This window comes from Coregonus lavaretus (assembly GCF_964263955.1).
Source record: "Coregonus lavaretus genome assembly, chromosome: 34".
Classification (NCBI taxonomy): Eukaryota; Metazoa; Chordata; class Actinopteri; order Salmoniformes; family Salmonidae; genus Coregonus; species Coregonus lavaretus.
Window position 1 is genome coordinate 13,848,764 of NC_140021.1, and position 19,865 is coordinate 13,868,628.

The window sequence follows — 19,865 nt, forward strand, 5'->3', positions numbered from 1 at the left end:
CGATTGGCTTAAGCAGCTATCCGTCTGCAAATGTGCAGTGTTGATTGATCGAGATGCTGTAACGTCATCTCCGACTGTTCGGTTGAGGTATCTTCCCTCGCGCTTAACCCGGTTGTTACCCGCGGTGATTTTCATATTTACCTCGCTGTAGCGTACTACGTTAGTTACCCTCGCTTAATCAGCGACCTAATGCAATTGGCTAAACTTGCTTGCTGCTGGGCACTCATTTTTGGCGATTGGCCCGTTCGCTTTCAGAGGAGTGGTTAGAATTGACAACCCGGAAATGAACTGTTTTTATGTCGAGGTGACGAACTGTCGATTTCAAGCAAAACAATGGGTAAATATCGGACCCCTTTTTGTCATATGAAATACAATGCATTGTCAAGTTATATTAGCTGCATATTCCATATACATTTAAAAGGCAATCGATATATTTGCGCGAGATATGTTGTACGCTTTTTGCAAACAGTGGCCAATGTATATGCTACTCCGTTGGAATGTATACTCATGTGCCATGTCTTCCGTGCTTTGAGTTGCATTATGTACAGTTGTGACGCTTTCAAATACTATCCACTGCAAACTATCAAAATGACAGTATAGCGGTAAAGCTGGGGTGTATTCACTGGGAATGAAAGGGGGGACCTACGTGAATTTGTCCAATATAAACTATTGTTTTCGTTGCGAAACGCTACTCTTTGGACTAATGATTACAGCCCTGGGGTGTATTCATTACGTCTTGCAACGGGAACAGTTTACCGTTTAAGAACCAACCGGAAGTAAATATAGGAAAATGGAGGGCCCTACCTGAATTTGTCCAATAGAAACTCTCGTTTTCGTTGCGAACTGTCTCCCCTTTGGAGTAAACGGTTTCTGTTGCAAAACGTTTTGCAACAGAGGAGAGGTTTTGCAACAGAATCGACGTAATGAATACACATGTGCACTACATTTTTTTGCTAGAAATTGTAATTAAGTGTTTAACCTTGACAGCAAGATGCAGTTGTATCGTGACTAGGGCTGGGAATTGCCAGGGACCTCAAGATAAGATATTATCAAGATACTTAGGTGTCGATATGATATGTATTGTCATTCAATACTGTGATTTTATTGTGATTCGATGTTCCAAACATATTGTTCACCATATGTCTGCTGCAGAGGGACAAGAGGGAGCTATGAGAAACGAGTTTTGATCAGTCATGGAAATAAAAGTGCTGAAAACAAATTGGCTCCCTATTTAAAAAGAAGATGGAGAACAAGCTCTGAAGGAAAAATACTGGAGTTTTGGTGCAGGTACAGCCAACTAGCGCAAAAATAATATTGCGATATTGTCAAAAAGATATAATACGATATATCGTCAAAAACACCAGTCTCAACGTCAACAGTGAAGAGGCGACTCCGGGATGCTGACTTTCTAGGCAGAGTTGCAAAGAAAAAGCCATATCTCAGACTAATCATCTAATCTTTTCTTTTTATTGGCCAGTCTGAGATATGGCTTTTTCTATGCAACTTTGCCTAGAAGGTCAGCATCCCGGAGTCGCCTCTTCACTGTTGACATTGAGACTTGTGTTTTGTGGGTACTATTTAATGAAGCTGCCAGTTGAGGACCTGTGAGGCGTCTGTTTCTCAAACTAGACACTAATGTATTTGTCCTCTTGCTCAGTTGTGCACCAGGGCCTCCCACTCCTCTTTCTATTCTGGTTAGAGCCAGTTTGCGCTGTTCTGTGAAGGGAGTAGTACACAGCGTTGTACGAGATCTTCAGTTTCTTGGCAATTTCTCACATGGAATAGCCTTCATTTCTCAGAACAAGAATAGACTGACGAGTTTCAGAAGAAAGTTCTTTGTTTCTGGCCATTTTGAGCCTGTAATCGAAACCCACAATTGCTGATGCTCCAGATACTCAACTAGTCTCAAGAAGGGCAGTTTTATTGCTTCTTTAATCAGCACAACAGTTTTCAGCTGTGCTAACATAATTGCAAAAGGGTTTTCTAATGATCAATTAGCCTTTTAAAATGATAAACTTGGATTAGCAATTAGCAAACACAACGTGCCATTGGAACACAGGACTGATGGTTGCTGATAATGGGCCTCTGTATGCCTATGTAGACCAATAAAATCAGCCATTTCCAGCTACAATAGCCATTTACAACATTACCAATGTCTACACTGTATTTCGGATCAATTTTATGTTATTTTAATGGACAAAAAAATTGCTTTTCTTTAGAAAACAAGGACATTTCTAAGTGACCCCAAACTTTTGAACGGTAATATATATATATATATATATATATATATATATATATATATATATATATATATATATATATATATATATATATACACTGCTCAAAAAAATAAAGGGAACACTCAAATAACACATCCTAGATCTGAATGAATTAAATAATCTTATTAAATACTTTTTTCTTTACATAGTTGAATGTGCTGACAACAAAATCACACACAAATTATCAATGGAAATCAAATGTATCAACCCATGGAGGTCTGGATTTGGAGTCCCCCTCAAAATTAAAGTGGAAAACCACACTACAGGCTGATCCAACTTTGATGTAATGTCCTTAAAACAAGTCAAAATGAGGCTAAGTAGTGTGTGTGGCCTCCACGTGCCTGTATGACCTCCCTACAACGCCTGGGCATGCTCCTGATGAGGTGGCGGAGGGGTCTCCTGAGGGATCTCCTCCCAGACCTGGACTAAAGCATCCGCCAACTCCTGGACAGTCTGTGGTGCAACGTGGCGTTGGTGGATGGAGCGAGACATGATGTCCCAGATGTGCTCAATTGGATTCAGGTCTGGGGAACAGGCGGGCCAGTCCATAGCATCAATGCCTTCCTCTTGCAGGAACTGCTGACACACTCCAGCCACATGAGGTCTAGCATTGTCTTGCATTAGGAGGAACCCAGGGCCAACCGCACCAGCATATGGTCTCACAAGGGGTCTGAGGATCTCATCTCGGTACCTAATGGCAGTCAGGCTACTTCTGGCGAGCACATGGAGGGCTGTGCGGCCCCCCAAAGAAATGCCACCCCACACCATGACTGACCCACCGCCAAAACGGTCATGCTGGAGGATGTTGCAGGCAGCAGAACGTTCTCCACGGCGTCTCCAGACTCTGTCACGTCTGTCACGTGCTCAGTGTGAACCTGCTTTCATCTGTGAAGAGCACAGGGCGCCAGTGGCGAATTTGCCAATCTTGGTGTTCTCTGGCAAATGCCAAACGTCCTGCACGGTGTTGGGCTGTAATTATAACCCCCACCTGTGGACGTCGGGCCCTCATACCACCCTCATGGAGTCTGTTTCTGACTGTTTGAGCAGACACATGCACATTTGTGGCCTGCTGGAGGTCATTTTGCAGGGCTCTGGCAGTGCTCCTCCTGCTCCTCCTTGCACAAAGGCGGAGGTAGCAGTCCTGCTGCTGGGTTGTTGCCCTCCTACGGCCTCCTCCACGTCTCCTGATGTACTGGCCTGTCTCCTGGTAGCGCCTCCATGCTCTGGACACTACGCTGACAGACACAGCAAACCTTCTTGCCACAGCTCGCATTGATGTGCCATCCTGGATGTGCTGCACTACCTGAGCCACTTGTGTGGGTTGTAGACTCCGTCTCATGCTACCACTAGAGTGAAAGCACCACCAGCATTCAAAAGTGACCAAAACATCAGCCAGGAAGCATAGGAACTGAGAAGTGGTCTGTGGTCACCAGCTGCAAAACCAGTCCTTTATTGGGGGTGTCTTGCTAATTGCCTATAATTTCCCCCTGATGTCTATTCCATTTGCACAACAGCATGTGAAATTTATTGTCAATCAGTGTTGCTTCCTAAGTGGACAGTTTGATTTCACAGAAGTGTGATTGACTTGGAGTTACATTGTGTTGTTTAAGTGTTCCCTTTATTTTTTTGAGCAGTGTGTGTATATATATATATATAGTACCAGTCAAAAGTTTGGACACACCTACTCATTCCAGGTTTTTTCTTTATTTGTAATATTTTCTACATTGTAGAATAATAGTGAAGACATCAAAACTATGAAATAACACATATGCAATCATGTAGTAACCAAAAAAGTGTTAAACAAATAAAAATATATTTTATATGAGATTCTTCAAAGTAGCCACCTTTTGCCTTGATGACAGCTTTGCACACTCGTGGCATTCTCTCAACCAGCTTCATGAGGTAGTCACCTGGAATGCATTTCAATTAACAGGTGTGACTTGTTAAAAGTTAATTTGTGTAATGTCTTTCCTTCTTATTGCGTTTGAGCCAATCAGTTGTGTAGTGACAAGGTAGGGGTGGTTTACAGAAGATGGCCCTATTTGGTAAAAGACCAAGTCCATATTATGGCAAGAACAGCTCAAATAAGCAAAGAGAAACGACAGTCCATCATTACTTTAAGACATGAAGGTCAGTTAATCCGTAAAATTTCAAGAACTTTGAAAGTTTCTTCAAGTGCAGTCGCAAAAACCATCAAGCACTATGATGAAACTGGCTTTCATGAGGACTGCCACAGGAACGGAAGACCCAGAGTTACCTCTGCTGTAGAGGATAAGTTCATTAGAGTTACCAGCCTCAGAAATCGGCAATTGATTGCGCCTCACAGACCTTCATGGTCGAATTGCTGCAAAGAAACCACTACTAAAGGACACCAATAAGAAGAAAAGACTTGCTTGGACCAAGAAACACGAGCAATGGACATTAGACCCGGTGGAAATCTGTCCTTTGGTCTGATGAGTCAAAATTTGAGATTTTTGGTTCCAACCGCCGTGTCTTTGAGAGACGCAGAGTAGGTGGACGGATGATCTCTGCATGTGTGGTTCCCATCGTGAAGCATGGAGGAGGAGGTGTGATGGTGTGGGGGTGCTTTGCTGGTGACACTGTTGGTGATTTATGTAGAATTCAAGGCACACTTAACCAGCATGGCTACCTCAGCATTCTGCAGCGATACGCCATCCCATCTGGTTTGCGCTTAGTGGGACTATCATTTGTTTTTCAACAGGAAAAGTACCCAACACACCTCCAGGCTGTGTAAGGGCTATTGGACCAAGAACGAGAGTGATGGAGTGCTGCATCAGATGACCTGGCCTCCACAATCACCTGACCTCCACCCAATTGAGATGGTTTGGGATGAGTTGGACCGCAGAGTGAAGGAAAAGCAGCCAACAAGTGCTCAGCATATGTGGGAACTCCTTCAAGACTGTTGGAAAAGCATTCCAGGTGACTACCTCATGAAGCTGGTTGAGAGAATGCAAAGCTGTCATCAAGGCAAAGGGTGGCTACTTTGAAAAATCTAAAATATATTTAGATTTGTTTAACACTTTTTTTGGTTACTACCTGATTCCATATGTGTTATTTCATAGTTTTGATGTCTTCACTATTATTCTACAATGTATAAAATAGTAAAAATAAAGAAAAACCCTTGAATGAGTAGGTGTGTCCAAACTTTTGACTGGATATATATATATATATATATATGTGTGATTTTATTGATTTTCAATATAACTCCATCCCTCTCCCCTCAATCATCATCCTCTTCTATTCCTCTTTTTTCATTCTCTCTTTTACAGTCACTCTGTGGCCTGCCATTTTGCTTGTGCCAACCTAATCCTCTGACTGATTATCACGTAATGCTCTTGCCTTATTATCAAAATGGAGGAGCTTTGCGTTTTTTGTTAAATGGCTGATATGTGTAGACTTTACGAATTAAGAACTAGGAATGAGTGTTGTTATCTAGAGAATCTAGAGCAGATTATTACACTAGATGACAGAGAGAGAACACTTAGCATAATGAGTGGGTTTTTAAGGGAATCTGTGAAGTTAAACTGGGGTGTGATCTCAGCTAGAGCTCAAGAGGTCAGCTATAGATTTCTCTAACAGGCATTAACATGGACACAGCTTTGTCTGCAGCACTAATTTGAAAAAGCTCTCTACACTCAGGCCCTATCCGCTAAAAGGGTTGTTCAGTAGGAATGTTTGTAATGCATCCAAAGTTCAAATGCCGGCAGGGGTAGTGTGTATGACAAACTGTTTGAACTTGGTTCGTCTAGCCTAAAAGCCTCAAGACTCTGTTAGCCTGATGAGCTAAAGCCTAGCCATTCGCTTGGGGAGCTAACGCAAGTCTTCAGGCCTCAGACAAGGTTAGGCTACTCATCACGCCAGCCCGTTTCTGTGAAGTGTTTTTACTGTAATGAGTGACTGTTCCAGACATGAGCACATCTTTTTACAGCATTCCTTTGTCCGCTTTAGAGAGAAAGAAACATCCCTTGGGTCTTCACAAGCCTGGGTCTGTCTGGCACTCTAGCACGTTAAGCATTCCATTTGCTCAACCGTTTTAATTGCTGTGTACAACTGATAAAACATGAGAGAACAAAAGTTAGCACATCACCGTTTTACGGCCCTATGTGTTCTGTGATGCATTAGTTGATCAAATATTCTTAACGCTACACATTTTATTTGCATGAGGTTAGGCCACAGCAGTTGCACATTACTTCATCAGACACAACTAACATTCTCATTCATTAACTGTTCTTGCTTCACCATTCAATGCTCTTCCTTGGCCTCCTAAATGTTTCATGCGTTTTTAAGTTGTTTTCCTGCAAACCCTGCTGTACTTATTACTCATACAAGCTTTGCATCTTCCACCTTCGTACTCACAAAATCAATTAATTCTCCTAAATAATTTACGTTCTGAGCCAACCAGATTAACCAGAGCACAAATCTTTGTGTCAGGCAGAAGTGATATACAGTGAGGGAAAAAAGTATTTGATCCCCTGCTGATTTTGTACATTTGCCAACTGACAAAGACATGATCAGTCTATAATTTTAATGGTAGGTTTATTTGAACAGTAAGAGACAGAATAACAACAAAAAAATCCAGAAAAACGCATGTCAAAAATGATATGAATTGATTTGCATTTTAATGAGGGAAATAAGTATTTGACCCCTCTGCAAAACATGACTTAGTACTTGGTGGCAAAACCCTTGTTGGCAATCACAGAGGTCAGACGTTTCTTGTAGTTGGCCACCAGGTTTGCACACATCTCAGGAGGGATTTTGTTCCACTCCTCTTTGCAGATCTTCTCCAAGTCATTAAGGTTTCGAGGCTGACGTTTGGCAACTCGAACCTTCAGCTCCCTCCACAGATTTTCTATGGGATTAAGGTCTGGAGACTGGCTAGGCCACTCCAGGACCTTAATGTGCTTCTTCTTGAGCCTCTCCTTTGTTGCCTTGGCCGTGTGTTTTGGGTCATTGTCATGCTGGAATACCCATCCACGACCCATTTTCAATGCTTTTCAATGCCCTGGCTGAGGGAAGGAGGTTCTCACCCAAGATTTGACGGTACATTGCCCCGTCCATCGTCCCTTTGATGCGGTGAAGTTGTCCTGTCCCCTTAGCAGAAAAACACCCCAAAGCATAATGTTTCCACCTCCATGTTTGACGGTGGGGATGGTGTTCTTGGGGTCATAGGCAGCATTCCTCCTCCTCCAAACACGGCGAGTTGAGTTGATGCCAAAGAGCTCGATTTTGGTCTCATCAGACCACAACACTTTCACCCAGTTCTCCTCTGAATCATTCAGATGTTCATTGGCAAACTTCAGACTGCCCTGTATATGTGCTTTCTTGAGCAGGGGGACCTTGCGGGCACTGCAGGATTTCAGTCCTTCACGGCGTAGTGTGTTACCAATTGTTTTCTTGGTGACTATGGTCCCAGCAGCCTTGAGATCATTGACAAGATCCTCCCGTGTAGTTCTGGGCTGATTCCTCACCGTTCTCATGATCATTGCAACTCCACGAGGTGAGATCTTGCATGGAGCCCCAGGCCGAGGGAGATTGACAGTTATTTTGTGTTTCTTCCATTTGCGAATATTCGCACCAACTGTTGTGACCTTCTCACCAAGCTGCTTGGCGATGGTCTTGTAGCACATTCCAGCCTTGTGTAGGTCTACAATCTTGTCCCTGACATCCTTGGAGAGCTCTTTGGTCTTGGCCATGGTGGAGAGTTTGGAATCTGATTGATTGATTGCTTCTGTGGACAGGTGTCTTTTATACAGGTAACAAGCTGAGATTAGGAGCACTCCCTTTAAGAGTGTGCTCCTAATCTCAGCTCGTTACCTGTATAAAAGACACCTGGGAGCCAGAAATCTTTCTGATTGAGAGGGGGTCAAATACTTATTTCCCTCATTAAAATGCAAATCAATTAATAACATTTTTGACATGCGTTTTTCTGGATTTTTGTTGTTGTTATTCTGTCTCTCACTGTTCAAATAAACCTAACATTAAAATTATAGACTGATCATTTCTTTGTCAGTGGGCAAACGTACAAAATCAGCAGGAAATCAAATACTTTTTTCCCTTACTCTCTCTCTCTCTCTATATATATATATATATATATATATATATATATATATATATATATATATATATATATATATATATAATCCAGAAAATCACATTGTAGGAATTTTTATCAATTTATTTGCAAATTATGGTGGGAAATAAGTATTTGGTCAATAACAAAAGTTTCTCAATACTTTGTTATATACCCTTTGTTGGCAATGACACAGGTAAACGTTTTCTGAAAGTCTTCACAAGGTTTTCACACACTGTTGCTGGTATTTTGGCCCATTCCTCCATGCAGATCTCCTCTAGAGCAGTGATGTTTTGGGGCTGTCGCTGGGCAACACAGACTTTCAACTCCCTCCAAAGATTTTCTATGGGGTTGAGATCTGGAGACTGGCTAGGCCACTTCAGGACCTTGAAATGCTTCTTACGAAGCCACTCCTTCGTTGCCCGGGTGGTGTGTTTGGGATCATTGTCATGCTGAAAGACCCAGCCACGTTTCATCTTCAATGCCCTTGCTGATGAAGGAGGTTTTCACTCAAAATCTCACGATACATGGCCCCATTCATTCTTTCCTTTACACGGATCAGTCGTCCTGGTCCCTTTGCAGAAAAACAGCCCCAAAGCATGATGTTTCCACCCCATGCTTCACAGTAGGTATGGTGTTCTTTGGATGCAACTCAGCATTCTTTGTCCTCCAAACACGACGAGTTGAGTTTTTACCAAAAAGTTATATTTTGGTTTCATCTGACCATATGACATTCTCCCAATCCTCTTCTGGATCATCCAAATGCACTCTAGCAAACTTCAGACAGGCCTGGACATGTACTGGCTTAAGCAGGGGGACACGTCTGGCACTGCAGGATTTGAGTCCCTGGCGGCGTAGTGTGTTATTGATGGTAGGCTTTGTTACTTTGGTCCCAGCTCTCTGCAGGTCATTCACTAGGTCCCCCGTGTGGTTCTGGGATTTTTGCTCACCGTTCTTGTGATCATTTTGACCCCACGGGGTGAGATCTTGCGTGGAGCCCCAGATCGAGGGAGATTATCAGTGGTCTTGTATGTCTTCCATTTCCTAATAATTGCTCCCACAGTTGATTTCTTCAAATCGAGCTGCTTACCTATTGCAGATTCAGTCTTCCCAGCCTGGTGCAGGTCTACAATTTTGTTTCTGGTGTCCTTTGACAGCTCTTTGGTCTTGGCCATAGTGGAGTTTGGAGTGTGACTGTTTGAGGTTGTGGACAGGTGTCTTTTATACTGATAACAAGTTCAAACAGGTGCCATTAATACAGGTAACGAGTGGAGGACAGAGGAGCCTCTTAAAGAAGAAGTTACAGGTCTGTGAGAGCCAGAAATCTTGCTTGTTTGTAGGTGACCAAATACTTATTTTCCACCATAATTTGCAAATAAATTCATTAAAAATCCTACAATGTGATTTTCTGAATTTTTTTTCCTCAATTTGTCTGACATAGTTGACGTGTACCTATGATGAAAATTACAGGCCTCTCTCATCTTTTTAAGTGGGAGAACTTGCACAATTGGTGGCTGATTAAATACTTTTTTTCCCCACTGTGTATATACTTTCTTTTGGGGCATTAACTAGGCCTCCCTCGCCCTCTGGCTCTGTATGGTCTTAGGTAGAGGGTTGAAAAATTCATGAAACTTAAAATAAATTCCCTGGTTTTCCCGAAATCCCAGTTGGAGGTTTCCCGGAATCAGGAGGGAATAAGCAGGAAATCTGGGATCCTCCAACCAGAATTTCTGGAAATCCAGGGAATTTATTGAAAGTTCCAGGAATTTTGCAACCCTAGTCTTAGGTGATTAGGGAAGTCCTGATAAAGCAATAGAGTGCAACACACACACACACACACACACCGAGAGAGAGGGAGCCAGGGTCTAGGACCACTCTTGTGCATTTATACGCATCCATTTTTTATGAAACAGACTCATAACAATTAGTCCTCTTACCGCCTGGCTTGTCTTAGCATACCTGTAATGGCCATGACATCACTTTTTAAAAGTTCCAAAAGTGACATTCTCATTCATTTTCATTAAGAAAACATTAGTAGGCCTAGCACTCTGGCCAGAGAGAGAATGGCAATAAAGAGAGGAATAAAAGAGGTTTGAGTGCTTAGAATGGAAGGTTACATTCTCCAGACCTTTTACACAAATTAATTTACATGAGAGGAGAAATGTAGGGTGAGAGCCAAAGGCATATTCCACACAGTACGAGAGCCAATTGTAACAGTTTATATTTTAGTTTGGAGAATGTAGGCTAACAAGCAAAGCTAACTGCCTTGGTATTTGTGTACGAGAGTCTAAGCCAGGAGTTTAATGCATAATAAATTGCTTATATACAAAGCCATGCATAGGCCCATACTTATATTAGACATTTTATATCTGAAGGAGGCATATAGATAATTATGTCTCAGTGATCAGAAATGCCCCTTACAAAGATAGGGATATTATCGACCATGGGCGGCGCACAATTGGTCCAGCGTCGTCCAACGTAGGGGAGGGTTTGGCCGGCAGGGATGTGGGTTCGTTTCCCACGGGGGGCCAGTATGAAAAAAAATACAAATACAAATAAAAAAACATGTATGCATTCACTAACTGTAAGTCGCTCTGGATAAGAGCGTCTGCTAAATGACTCAAATGTAATGTAAATGTATATCACTGCTCAATAGATGTATCCTGTCCTGTCCTTTGGGGATCAAAGACACCCACCCCCCTTCCCTCTTTATCACTTGCCCTAATGGTGCCATCCCAAGCACTATGTCTAAACCGAAGGTCAAGATGACAGTCTAGCCACCCTCCCAAATTCCCTTGATTCCTTATAGCCTTGCTTTGAGCTGAGCTGCTACGTTTGCTTCAGGAATGTTCTGTCCTGTCCAGTTGTGACGGCCAGACAGACTCAAGGTCAGGGTGTTGTCGTCGAGCAGTTTGTGCTTATCTGTTTTCACTCGTTTCTTTGTCTTCTTTTTTACCCTATCCCTTTTTCCATCAGTAGGTCGTAGCTGACAGGATGATGCCTAGTGGTGGCGGTGACAGTTGATATGCCACAATCTTATCCGTCACTCATTCGTCACTTTGCACCAGTTGTCATAAGCCCTGATTTGAGCAGCAGACTACAGCTTGGATGCCACGGAGCGCTCATGTTTTTATCCTATTATTTGTAATGTTGCAGGAGTGGTATTTGCTCCATATAAACTATTTGTGCTAGCGTTGTTTTTGTTGTTGTGGCAGTATGCCCATATGTTGTGTATTGACATTGTCCTAGTAGTGATTCATTTGGCCTCCTAAATATCCCCAAAATGCTGCAGTTTGAAACAATCGTAAATATAGAATTTCAAAATCATTTACCCCATGAAATGTGTAGGCTACTAGCTTTTTACTTGTTTTGTATTGATTTCAGAACTAGGCCTATAGTAGATAACTTTAGGCAATAACCCACGCTCAGTCAGTCTCTCACTCACTCACTCACTCACTCTCATTCTCACTCTCACTCTACTCACTCACCAGCTCCAGGAGAGGGCATTCTCCCTGTGTTGATCCATTATGAAGTCGATGGCTCCTGGTCAATGCTTGAACATAATTTGTGTGTGTGTGTGTGTGCTCTTTTGTGCCTCTAAGTGTATGTCCTTTATTTACAATAGGCCTAACCACCACCCATTGATCGGCGACTTTTGACCATTACATAAGAGCCATAGATTTCCAGTTCTGTGGTGAAAGCCCTGTAAATTTCACTACTTAATTTTTATAGGCAGAGAGTATTGACTGAAGTGTCAGGCTGTTATGTATTTGGCATATAGCTGAGAGTCTGAGGGTAGCTGTCAATAGTAATCCTGCTATTGATGTGTGTGTGTGTGTGTGTGTGTGTGTGTCTAGAAGACGTTACAGTGGCCTGACTCTAACATCTCTCTCATCCCCTTACATCATAATTACATTAATATTGACAGGCCCCTGACAATAGCCACAGTACTATTGATAGCCGGCTGTCAATACTGTGTTCCCAAATAAAACATATTCATTCATAACTTGTCAACTGCTCAATAACAGTGTTGAAGGGAGTACCAGGCCAGGGGATTCTCCTGAGAGGGAGGGATGGAGAGAGAGAGGGGGGGGGATATTTCTCACACTTGGCACTGTGTGGCTGTATGACGCTGTGGACCGATGGATTATCTAGGTATGCCCCTGCCTGCCTACCTGATTGACACACACACACACAGGCATGCGCATACGCCCACACTGAGGCAGACAGTGCATGCAAATGTGAGGCTACTACTTACTTATTTTCTCAGTAAAGCTTTGAGATAACTCTAATGAAAAGCGCTATACAAATTAAATGTATTATTACTTACCAAGGACCAATTATGCTTAGCTAAGTCACCTAAATAATGTGACATAACAAATGAGGCTATATACAGTGGGGGGGGAAAGTATTTAGTCAGCCACCAATTGTGCAAGTTCTCCCACTTAAAAAGATGAGAGAGGCCTGTAATTTTCATCATCGGTACACGTCAACTGTCTCAGACAAAATGAGAAAAAAAATTCCAGAAAATCACATTGTAGGATTTTTTATGAATTTATTTGCAAATTATGGTGGTAAATAAGTATTTGGTCAATAACAAAAGTTTCTCAATACTTTGTTATATACCCTTTGTTGGCAATGACACAGGTCAAACGTTTTCTGTAAGTCTTCACAAGGTTTTCACACACTGTTGCTGGTATTTTGGCCCATTCCTCCATGCAGATCTCCTCTAGAGCAGTGATGTTTTGGGGCTGTCGCTGGGCAACACGGACTTTCAACTCCCTCCAAAGATTTTCTATGGGGTTGAGATCTGGAGACTGGCTAGGCCACTCCAGGACCTTGAAATGATTCTTACGAAGCCACTCCTTCGTTGCCCGGGCGGTGTGTTTGGGATCATTGTCATGCTGAAAGACCCAGCCACGTTTCATCTTCAATGCCCTTGCTGATGGAAGGAGGTTTTCACTCAAAATCTCACGATACATGGCCCCATTCATTCTTTCCTTTACACGGATCAGTCGTCCTGGTCCCGTTGCAGAAAAACAGCCCCAAAGCATGATGTTTCCACCTCCATGCTTCACAGTAGGTATGGTGTTCTTTGGATACAACTCAGCATTCTTTGTCCTCCAAACACGACGAGTTGAGTTTTTACCAAAAAGTTATATTTTGGTTTCATCTGACCATATGACATTCTCCCAATCCTCTTCTGGATCATCCAAATGCACTCTAGCAAACTTCAGACGGGCCTGGACATGTACTGGCTTAAGCAGGGCCACACGTCTGGCACTGGAGGATTTGAGTCCCTGGCGGCGTAGTGTGTTACTGATGGTAGGCTTTGTTACTTTGGTCCCAGCTCTCTGCAGGTCATTCACTAGGTCCCCCCGTGTGGTTCTGGGATTTTTGCTCACCGTTCTTGTGATCATTTTGACCCCACGGGGTGAGATCTTGCGTGGAGCCCCAGATCGAGGGAGATTATCAGTGGTATTGTATGTCTTCCATTTCCTAATAATTGCTCCCACAGTTGATTTCTTCAAACCAAGCAGCTTACCTATTGCAGATTCAGTCTTCCCAGCCTGGTGCAGGTCTACAATTTTGTTTCTGGTGTCCTTTGACAGCTCTTTGGTCTTGGCCATAGTGGAGTTTGGAGTGTGACTGTTTGAGGTTGTGGACAGGTGTCTTTAATACTGATAACAAGTTCAAACAGGTGCCATTAATACAGGTAACGAGTGGAGGACAGAGGAGCCTCTTAAAGAAGAAGTTACAGGTCTGTGAGAGCCAGAAATCTTGCTTGTTTGTAGGTGACCAAATACTTATTTTCCACCATAATTTGCAAATAAATTCATTAAAAATCCTACAATGTGATTTTCTTTATTTTTTTTTCTCAATTTGTCTGTCATAGTTGACGTGTACCTATGATGAAAATTACAGGCCTCTCTTTTCTTTTTAAGTGAGAGAACTTGCACAATTGGTGGCTGACTAAATACTTTTTTTCCCCCACTGTATATGTATATATATATATATATATTAGAATCTTTATGTAAAGTATTTGATATTCACCTACTTATCTTTTAAGTTTTAGGCTACTTTTTTAATTCATTTCTAATTCTAACTTCATATCATAGACATAGTATGCCGCACTTGTAAATAGTGTCATGAATTAAATTAAACTTGAATTACTTATTTCCTTGAAAATGTCACCTATTTCGTTCATTTCTAAATGTAACTGGGTGGTACTGTATCATCCCAAGTCTATTGAAACATCATGAATGCAGGATGTTATTATGGACCAAAATAAACTCTAAGCACCGCAGTGCTGCTTATTAGAATGTAACTCGGTCTAAATGTCACAACTGACCCCTTCAGTCAAAGCTGCCATATTTCCATTCCAGAGCTGAAATCTCTTAAAGCCACGTAACAAATCCTGTTCACCACAGCACAAAGGTCTCTGTAGGAATGGTCTCTCTCTTTTTCTCTCCTTCAGCCTTTCATTTCTAAACCATTTCATTTGGGGTGGGGGGGATAGAGAGAGATAAACCTAGAACGATAGAAACATGGGCTCACACAGACACACGTAGTGAGGAATCATCCAGACGTCACAGTGGTGCCATCTCATATAGAGTCCACCGGGGAGTAAAGTAGTTCCATATTGGCGGATGGTTACGGTGTAGCCGAGACTGCGCCATTAGGCTAATCCCTGTTGATGTGATTTTTCTGCACACCCCCATCTCGGCTAAGACCCTGTGTGTGTGTGTGTGTCCATGTGCATCTTAAGACCCCATGTGCCTCCGCATCGCAACGCTCAAAGGCCACATTTAGGATGGGTTTTACATGTGAAAAGTGATTTTCAGCTCCACTATAAAAATGCATAATAGGATGGACTCCTCATCTTAAAGGAGAATGTAGCTTTTTTTACAACCAAATCTACATTTGTTTATGTAAACGGCATGTTATAGAAGGGTCCAGACACTTTTTTTTTGCAATTTCACTTGTTTTTGAGAAATCTAACCCCAACCAGCGACTCATTTCCTCATCCTCGTTATGGCAGTATGGGGGCTCTGAAAAACAACATGAACAAAAGCTCCAAAAACACCCAAATACTTCCTTTTAGAAACTGAAACGCTGTCAGTATAGTGATGTAGGTCTTTACATGTTGTACACATGAACTTTATCTGCAATGTTATATTCCATTTTGTTGCGACTCGAGCGATACATCTCTATCCGTTCTACAGGTAACTGCCAAAATAAAGGAAACACTTGAGTAACTGAGGCATACAAAGTATATTGAAAGCAGGTGCTTCCACACAGGAAGTTCCAGACACTTGTAGAATCTATGCCAAGGTGCTTTGAAGCTGTTCTGGCAGCACGTGGTGGCCCAACGCCCTATTAAGACACTTTATGTTGGTGTTTCCTTTATTTTGGCAGTTACCTGTAGCAGCAGGCTAAACAGAGAATGGAAAAGCTGGATAGGGGAAATGGCTCAAGTCACACAAAATGGAATATAACGTTGCAGATAAAGTTTGAAATGACATTTTCATGTGTACAACTTCTAAAGACCTGTATCACTATACTGAGAGCGTTTCAGTTTCTAAAAGGACGTATTTGTGTGGTTTTGGAGCATTTGTTCATGTTTTTTCAGAACCCCCGTACTACACAATGAGGATGAGGAAATTAAATCGCTGGTTGCGGTAAATTTCTCAAAAACAAGTGAAATCACAAAAAACGTGTCTGGACCTTTCTATAAGATGCCTTTTACAAACATTTAGATTTGGTTGTAAAAAAGCAAACTTATCCTTTGAGATTTTGGCAATGAAGCCTGTTATCTACTGTACTTCCTCAGTCAGCTTCATTGCCAAAATGTCAAAGTATTCCTTTAAGTCTGGTCCCTCTCAGTGTTTCGTCCTTCCAAGACAGTTTATTCTTGCCACTGCCGTCTCTGCTTGCTCTTTCTTTGGGGATTTAGGCCTATGTTACTGTGGAGCACCTTTGATAAATCCTTGTATTGCATACTGCATGTGGTGTAGCCTACAAGTACAATTTCATTCTCATCTTCCTCTTCTTCTTTTCCAGCTTCCACCAGAGGAGCCCAGCCCCCACCAGAGGGAGGTTCAGGTCCAGACCCCCAGACTCCTGTCCTGAGGATCAACCAGCTGGATGCCTTTGAGCTGGACTCTGCTCTGGACCAGCTGGTGTGGAACCAGTTCTCCCAGTGTTTCCAACACTTCCGCCCAGGCCTGCTCACCCCCGTGGAGCCTGAACTCAAGGCCCTGCTTCAGCTCCTGCTCTGGAGGTTCACAGTCTACCCCAACAGTGCTACGGTGGGCCAGTCTATGATGAACCTCCGCTACCACAACACTCTGTCACTATCCCAGCGCTACAGGGCCCTGAGCAGGAGACAGAGGCTGGGCCTGGCCCTGCTGACCATCGGCCCCCGCTGGCTGACGGAGCGATCCCACAGCCTGCTCCTCTCCCTGGGGTTGGGGATGGGCGGCAGTCCCCCGGCCGATGGAGGTCTGCGTCTGGGACTGCGTCGAGCTCTCTCTCTGATCACCGGCTTTACCCAGGTAGGGTCATAAATTACAGTTCTGAGTTTTGATTGGCTAGCTCAGCGTTTTCCAAACTCGGTCCTCGGGACCCCAAGGGGTGCACGTTTTGGTTTTTGCCCTAACACTACACAGCTGATTCAAATTAGTTGATTATTTGAATCAGCTGTGTAGTGCTAGGGCAAAAACCAAAACGTGCACCGCTTGGAGTCCTGACCACCAAGTTTAGGAAACCCTGGGCTAGCTGTTCCTCATCCCGCTGCTATCTCCCCAGGTAGCCAATCTGATCAACTTCCTGGTGTTCCTGAGGAAGGGGCGCCACCCGTCTCTGACAGAGAGGATCCTGGGTATCCGTGCGGTGTTCAGTAAGCCCCAGGCGGTCCGAGATGTAGCCTTCCAGTACATGAATAGAGAGCTGCTGTGGCACGGCTTCGCTGAGTTCCTCATCTTCCTTCTGCCTCTAGTCAACGTGAGGAAGATCAAGACAACCATGTATTCACTGCTCTCCCCCCTGGGAGTGGGTGAGGGTGGGGAGGAGGGGGTGAGAGAGGGCTCAGCGGTATGGAAGGAGTGTGGTCTGTGTGGGGAGTGGCCTACCATGCCTCACATGGTAGGTTGTGGTCATGTGTTCTGTTACTACTGCATCAAGAGTCACTCCATCGCCGACGCCTACTTGACATGTCCTAAGTGTGGCGTGGAGGTCGGGGAGGCAGAGCCTGTCAAACTGCAGATCGAGATGACGGACATCCACGCTAGATGATGACGTCACATCCGGTCACGGGAACACACACACACAACACGTGTTAACTTGTAAAGTGAGCTTTTGGTGACACTCAAGGTCACAGTGAATGGACTTCAATACACAGTGTCTATAGAAAAATGGACATTTCCACATGCACACACACAAACACAGACAGACATTCAGAAATACACACACACAGGTTTCAGAGGGACCCTTTAACTGAGCAAGGTTTCTTTACTTATGATACTCTGGGTGAATGTGGAAGATGCACAGGAAAGACAAGATGATGATGACTGATTCAGTCTGTTGTATGTCCATGTATAATGTATGTGAGCACACACACACTGACCACCCTGCTCCTGTTGCCCCTCCGTTCCTACTGTTAGACTTTGGACAGGCCTGTTTGTTCACACAGCTCTGAGTGACTGTGGAGAAACACAGAGCATATATTTGATGAAGGAACGTGTTGATTCTGCCCCAAATTGGCCTTGCGCTGCTCTGTTCTGTTCAAATGGGAATATTTGTTCTGATGAAAAATGCAAAAACTTGACTGACGGGACTAATAAATAATGGATGAATTTCTGTTGCTCATCACCGCTAACGAAATTTGCATCTGTTTGTATTTGTGCCTAAATTATGTTCATTAAAATGTAATCAATTTAATGAATGCCCAAATAATGCCCCCATATAATTGGTGTTTCTTGTTTTAGTGAAGAGGGAAATTAAGCAAAGTTATAACATATACACTTCTCTCCCTCTGCTCTCTCTCCATATCTCCTTCTCTCTCCATCTATCCTTCTCTCCCTCTACTCTCTCCATCTCTCCTCTCCCTCTGCTCTCTCCATCTCTCCTTCTCTCCCCATGCTCTCTCCATCTCTCCTCTGTCCTTCTCTCCCTCTGCTCTCTCTATCTATCCTTCTCTCCCTCTACTCTCTCCATCTCTCCTCTCCCTCTGCTCTCTCCATCTCTCCTTCTCTCCCCATGCTCTCTCCATCTCTCCTCTGTCCTTCTCTCCCTCTGCTCTCTCTATCTATCCTTCTCTCCCTCTACTCTCTCCATCTCTCCTCTCCCTCTGCATCTCTCCTTCTCTCCCCATGCTCTCTCCATCTCTCCTCTGTCCTTCTCTCCCTCTGCTCTCTCCATCTCTCCTTCTCTCACTCTGCTCTCACTCCATCTCTCCTTCTCTTCCCATCTCTCCATCTCTCATTCTGCTCTCTCTCCATCTCTCCTGCTCTCTCTCCATCTCTCCTTATCCCCTTTCACACTGCCAAAACATGCAAAAGATCAAGGGGCAGCCAGAGGCTCAGATTGGAGACACACACTTATACACTCTCGGTCTCTCTGTCTCACACACACACTCAGTAATCTCGGCGGGCCTCTCCCTATAAGTCAGGCTGTGAACTGTAGTGAACCTCTGGCAGCCTCTTGGTTCCTTGCAGGCGAATCACTGCCTAATCCCTGTAATGACTGAAAAGATGCTTATTTATGCTGGAGTTAACCTCCTCCAATGAGCCCAGCCCCGGGCCAAATGTAGCCCTGCCCAGTGAGGCGTTCTCTGGGCTGGCGGAGAGCACATACCCCCCTCCTCTGGATGATCACTGGAGCTTAATTGCTGATTGCGGAGGAGATCAGGACTTTAGGTGAGATGGGGCCTTGTGGAGAGCTGGGTTTGGTCAGGCTGATTCTCTCTCACACACAGACACATACACACAGACACACACTGACTGCTTAGTTTCTTTTTAGGCCTGTTTGGTTTGGGTCTAGCTCACACAAACTTGCTAGTACACACAAACACACTCATCCTGACTGGTTTACTTCTGAAGGGGTTGATGAAATTTGTTTGACACAGAAAATATTCTGTGTTTCTTGGCTTGAGGGCGTTTGCTCATGAGATCAATAGACAGTATTTACTGATGATGTTCATGTTAATTATTAAAATGCCTAACCACCATGCTTGTTATGCTGTCTTTAATTCTGTATGTTGGGCCGTTTATGCGCATGTGTCTGTTCATGCGTCAAATAGGCCTACCTGTCCTTGGATTATTTGTATTAATTAAAATATAGTTTACAAAAATATTAATGCAACATGCAAAGTGTTGGTCCCATGTTTCATGAGCTGAAATAAAAGATCCCAGAAATTGTGCACACATTTGTTTACATTCCTGTTGGTGAGCATTTTTCCTTTGCCAAGATAATCCATCCACCTGACAGGTGTG

General features: G+C 43.4%; 1 protein-coding gene across 1 annotated transcript; it reads left to right on the forward strand.

Annotated features, from left to right (window-relative positions):
- Nucleotides 1-72: 72 nt before the first annotated feature.
- On the forward strand, nt 73-19,600 carry pex2 (peroxisomal biogenesis factor 2). Its single transcript, XM_084151875.1, has 3 exons — nt 73-337; nt 16,435-16,928; nt 17,182-19,600. The coding sequence occupies exons 1-3, from the start codon at nt 334-336 to the stop codon at nt 17,665-17,667; spliced, it is 984 nt and encodes a 327-aa protein (XP_084008001.1). The 5' UTR covers nt 73-333; the 3' UTR covers nt 17,668-19,600.
- The last annotated feature ends 265 nt before the right edge of the window (nt 19,601-19,865 follow it).